Here is a 5,694-nt window from a genome sequence, read left to right as displayed (position 1 = left end):
TTTCTCATTGATTTGATAATTATTCTACTAAGTATTTTGTGAATTCTAACTGATCAAATATTCCGTTTATGCTAATATGAATTAATGTGTCGATCAAAACCATAAGGCTTATGAATACTATAAATTGAGAAATTCTTATACTTTATCTTTTTTGTATTGAATACATTATTTTACTGAAAGAGAATTATTTGTTCTAGAGCAAATTTTGATATATGGTAAATTGTAAAAGGCCAATGAAAATTAATTGATATTCAGAACTCAAAGATTGATACATTGATTCAATAACTATTTCAATTATGTTTGAACTGAACTTATATTCTGATTGAATTGCTTTATTTGTTGAACAGTTCTCTCCTGAAATTACATGCTTCTTTTTATTTTGACTACGTCAATAGAAACTATAAGATTACGTATTATAAATATTTCCTTAACGATTAGCCTGATTATATAACGAAGAAAAGCATCAGTGAATTCAACTTTTATTTTGTAATCAATACCAGGAAAGGACTGTACTATAATAATTATTGATTTGTTTCCTTTGCGTATTTTATTCATTTATTGTATATTCATTATATGTTGTATAATCTATGTAATAACCTGTTCATGAATATTGGGAAGGTTTTCGGGCAGTTTCCCTTCTCCTAAGCAACGAATGTTGGTATTCTTTGTCTAGTTCTGCCCATTCGAGTCATTTTAAACTACTGAAATTATTAAATGCAATCTCTCTCTCAACCACACCGGATTCTTAATTATTTGTTCCTTCCTCATCTGAATCTAGAGTTCAGGCTTGTGCGCGAGCTTGTGCAAACACCAGCAAGGTGCAAAAGGAGGCAAATGTGCAAAGGGTGCAACCGAGAGCGGTGCACCAGGAGACGGAGACGCAGCCGACGGAGACTCAGGGAGGCCCGATAACAGACGAGGGCATTAAGGTGGAAGCACATAAAATTACAGGAGCCATAGGCAGAATGCAGAAGCCATAGCGCATGCGCTGTGGTATTACTTTATCTGCCTATAGCAGAATGGCAGATATCATAGCGCATGCGCTATGGTTTCTGTATTCTGCCCATGGCTTCTGGATTTTCAATCTACATAAAAATACATAATGCATCAGGGCCGGTAAACTCCCATTGTTCTCGCATTGCCAGTGTTTGTAGCGCCTCTACAAATCTTGCCCCACCTTTGAGGAACTAAAATTCAATATGGCTGTCGAACCGCTCGATTTAAATCTATAATAGCTGATTTTTTCATATTATAATTATTGCTATTTATAAAAATTATGACAGAAAAATGGCTAGGAAGCAAAAATTAAGCTACACTGCTATTGTTACAATTTAATTATTACAAGTTTTATTATAAATATTTCGAAATAGGAAAAATATATAAAATTATAAAATAGATATAGAATGTGTACATGTGTGTATGTGTTTATATGTATGTACGGTGTATATGTGTGTATATGTATGTGTGTGTGTATAAACATATTTTAATTTAGATGCGTATACCTGGATAAAGTACCTGCAAAAAAAAAAACATAATTGTTTTAATAAATAACTCATTCTATTCCCTTATTTGCAAGTGTAAACATAATACTTTCCCTTCTTACCTTTCTTAACATATCTCATTGCCAATGATTTAGCTTGATTATACATATAATTTGGCTGGAATTCAGCTAATATTTTTTTATTTAATATTTTATTAAGAAAATTGCACCACTGCTGGATAAATTCCATTGCAACCATATCCAACAACTCCTTCAAAGCAGACTTACAGTGCATTGTTAAATAATTTGTCTCCGTCGCCATGCTATTTAAAACTTGTTCTTTTAATTTGATATTGTGGCAAAAGTTTGGAAATTGCACTTCAGTTATATATATCGCTTGTTGTAATATATTTGTTATTTGTTCATTTTCTAATTTTTTTGCACAATCACTGCATATAGGTATCCATTTTTTACGCATGAAACTCAATATTTTGTGCACATTCACAAAAACATTTCTTGCTTCTACTATTGGTACAGCAGCTTCAGCACAATCTATGTTGGTGTCATTATTTTCCATGCGTGCAATTTCTGCTGCGCGAAACATAGTCATTAATGCTAAAGAACTATCCGTTTCATTTTCTTCACAATTAGAAGAGACGGAATGCTTGGACGTAATATTAGCAGTAATTAGTGTTTTAAATGCCGTTCCAAATTGGTAAGGAGTTGGGTTGACATTCCTACGTCCTACGTCTCTTATTTGGCCGAAAAAATTTTCTAGTACGTCTTGATTTATATATTTTAAATTAAGATGTGTAAATCCACTTCTTTGGAGGACATTCCATAGACGTGCAACACCTCGGATCGTCCACATCCAATTTTTTAAGCACTTTGGTGCATTTCTTCTTATTGGTTTTAGTGTTGTTTTTTCAACAAATTGCATATTATCCAACGTAAATAATGCCTTTTGCCAAAAACGTTTATGCGTGCTTTGTGGACTAATTATACTACTAAGGCCTTGTCCTTGTTTGCCATTAAAGGAATCGAATAATTTATCAAAGAATAATAGCGTTCTTGATGTAGCAGCGGAGCTTTCTGGCAACTGTATCGTGCCTTTTATAGTTTCAACAACACCTGCAATATAAATAAATAATGCGTAAAGTCAGAATATTTTTTTGCTTCTACAGTGCATGCAAATTAAAATTTTCCAGCATTTTTTTGATAAATGACCATTATTATTTACCTTGTTTATAAGATACGACTATAGCCATGTAATGAGCCACAGTATGGCTTAACACTTGGACAGCATATCTTACTCTCATCTTTGGAATCAAAGCTGGATAGATATGCTTATCCACTAATTTAGGCATCATCCGTTGTTGAATATCTGAATATTTGTTCAGTTTATCGATAGTATACAAACGTTCGATAGCATCTCATGTGGCGTATGGACATTTCAAATCTGTTGATACATTTTTGTTAAGCATTAAATGTTTAGTTAGTAAGTTATTCCGCACGCCTTTTTGCAAATGAACATAATCAAAGAGTGGTATAATTTTGTGATTTTTAAGAAAAATGGTGTTATCTTTTATATGTCCTTGTGGTTCTGAAAAAAATTTAATGCATGTTTAGTACTTATACAATACAGGTACACACATAAATACATATATCAATACATATGTAAATTACTCACCATTACCATGTAGTGCAGGTCGCGTTTGTTGTATCAATAAATTGATCGCTGCAATATTAGTTCCCCCTTGATCGCAAACGCTTGCAACTGGTTTGAAACCACACTTTATAAGTGCTAGTAACCATTTTTTGATGCATCTGGCTAATTGAATTGAATTTGTTGCACTATGACTGTATCCGTAGCCAATTGGCATGTGCTTTCCAGAGGCGAGACATCTTATATAAAAAACAATCGCATGATCTGCTATCTTTCTAGTTCGTTTTGTACCCCAATCTTCCAAGCCAATTATCTTATCATTTTTTGGATCATATTGGACAGCAGGTTGTATAGACATTTCGTCCCAAATAAGCACCACATATAAATCTTTAGGATCAATCTCTTTCTTAATTAAACATAAATATTGTAGAATACTTTTATTACACCCAGTATCAATAGGAATATTTCGTAATTGTTTCTTTAAAGTGACATGAGAAGGAAAGTGTAGATATTTAGAAAGAAAATTATATGATGTACGACATCTTTTAAAGAGACTTAAGCAAAACATTTTTTCTTCAAGAGTGTAACGTCTAGCCTGTTGAAAATAAAGACATAATACAACATAATAAACATATATAAGAAAATAATCATAAGCCAATATTTATAGTCTGTTCTTATTTCAAGACCGTCTTAAAATTGTACTCAAGACGGTCTTATATATAAGAACCGATTATATAAATATCATCCATAGAATGCAATAATACAAAATATATGCATCAAAATTTTAATTTTATGTTTAATTTTATATATACAATTTTTAATAATTTTTAAATAAAATAAATACAATTGCAAACAATATTATTAAATAGCATGAAAAAAGAGAAAAAAGAAAGAAAAAGAAAGAAAAAATAACTAAAACAATAGAAAAAATATTGTTAATAAATTTGCAAACATGATTGAAGAATGATATAGACGAAGGATATACAATATTGATCAAGATATTAATGTACCTGAGGTGCCACTTTATCATGTCTTATTATTAGATCAAGTATTTGTTGTCGTATTAAAGAAGTTTTATCCTTTCTGCCTCTATGATCTGTAGTGCTAAGTATTATTCTGTTAGATGTACGTTTTTGTTTCATTTTCCGAATCTTTTGCTTTAATCGTCTTTGATCTTTTTGTAATTTTATTACTTTCTGATAAAACAATCGGGCTTGTGGATTTAATTTACTTTGTCTTGTAATTTTCAAAAGATTAGGTCTTCTTCTTGCAGATAAAGTATGTTTATTGTCTTTATTTAATTGCTTTTCTAGTTCCTCTTGCTTTTGAGACAATACTTCTATTTCCTCTTGTTGTTGGTAATGCAACATTTCCATTCTCTCTTGAATTTCTTCTTGCTTTTGAAACAACATTTCCATTCTCTTTTCTTGCTCGTGATGCAACATTTCCATTCTCTCTTGAATTTTTTCTTGCTCTTTGGACAACATTTTCATTCTCTCTTCTTGCTCGTGATGCAACATTTCCATTTTATCTTGAATTTTTTCTTGCTCTTGGGACACCATTTCCATTCTCTCTTCGTGCTCGTGATGTAACATTTCCATTCTATCTTGAATTTTTTCTTGCTCTTGGGACACAATTTCCATTCTTTCTTTGTGCTCGTGATGTAACATTTCCATCCTCTCTTGAACTTCTTCTCGCTTTTGAGACAGCATTTCTATTCTCTCTTTTTGCTGTTGGTGCAATACTTTCATTTCCTGTTGTTGCTGATGGTACAACACTTCCATTCTCTCTTGTTGCTGATGCAGCACTTCCATTCTCTCTTGAATTTCTTCTCTATTTTGAGATATTGTCATTTCTGTCTGTTGCTGGAATACTTCTTCTTGCTGGAGTTGTGTACTCGCCTCTTCTGAGCATGCTAATTCCATGCATGGGACAGCAGTATTTAATAATCTTCGATATCTTGGACTGCAAAAGTAATCATTCTCACGAAAATGTTTATGACACACTCGTAACTGTTTTATAACGTCTTCATCTGTAATATTAAGCTTCAAAATCTGTAACCATCGTTTGCGGCGTTCTTTATTGGTAGGAATCCCATGTGACGGCACTATCTTGCCCGATTTGCATCCTTGTACACAGCACGATCTTGCCATATTTTTCTATTTCACACTACTTCTAATTACCTTTAGCAATGTTTAAAAAATATATTTAAACGTTCTACGTTTATGCAATGCACTACGACAGACCACGACAGACAATGTGAACTGAATGTGAACCACGTTGCTAAAAGTTCACGACAGCAGCCAACAGCAGCTGCCCGCAGCTGACAACAATCGACAGCCATATTGAATTTTAGTTCCTCAAAAGTGGGGCAAGATTTGTAGAGGCGCTACAAACACTGGCAACGCGAGAACAATGGGAGTTTACCGGCCCTGTAATGCATAGCCACGGGATGGCCACGGGCATGGTGTAAAGAAAGTAAGGTGTGCTATTGGCCACGGGCATAGGCACATACATTCTCCTTGTAGTCGGTCCTTCTAGAAAAGTG

At 33.1% G+C, this 5,694-nt stretch overlaps 1 protein-coding gene across 3 annotated transcripts; it reads right to left on the bottom strand.

Moving 5' to 3' along the window:
- Positions 1-1,418: 1,418 nt before the first annotated feature.
- On the bottom strand, positions 1,419-3,878 carry LOC112460614. 3 transcript variants are annotated; one of them, XM_025025398.1, is made up of 4 exons: positions 3,171-3,878; positions 2,721-3,083; positions 1,604-2,611; positions 1,419-1,515 (listed from the first exon to the last, which is right to left on the bottom strand). In XM_025025398.1, the coding sequence occupies exons 2-4, from the start codon at positions 2,848-2,850 to the stop codon at positions 1,484-1,486; spliced, it is 1,170 nt and encodes a 389-aa protein (XP_024881166.1). In that variant the 5' UTR covers positions 2,851-3,083; positions 3,171-3,878; the 3' UTR covers positions 1,419-1,483. The 3 variants fall into 3 exon arrangements, with proteins under 3 accessions (XP_024881166.1, XP_024881164.1, XP_024881165.1); XM_025025396.1 differs by having other exon boundaries at positions 1,422-2,611; XM_025025397.1 differs by having other exon boundaries at positions 1,422-2,611; positions 2,721-2,939; positions 3,177-3,878.
- Between the last annotated feature and the right edge of the window lie 1,816 nt (positions 3,879-5,694).

This window comes from Temnothorax curvispinosus, unplaced genomic scaffold (genome assembly GCF_003070985.1).
Source record: "Temnothorax curvispinosus isolate PA1 unplaced genomic scaffold, ASM307098v1 QBEX01010668.1, whole genome shotgun sequence".
NCBI classification, from domain to species: Eukaryota; Metazoa; Arthropoda; class Insecta; order Hymenoptera; family Formicidae; genus Temnothorax; species Temnothorax curvispinosus.
This window is presented reverse-complemented; position numbering and strand designations above follow the sequence as displayed.

Coding starts and splice junctions, on each gene's coding strand:
- LOC112460614 (XM_025025396.1), bottom strand. CDS start 2,850: ATGATGCCTAAATTAGTGGATAAGCATATCTATCCAGCTTTGATTCCA. Junction 2,612..2,720: donor AGTCGTATCTTATAAACAAG/GTAAATAATAAT, acceptor TTTATATTGCAG/GTGTTGTTGAAACTATAAAA.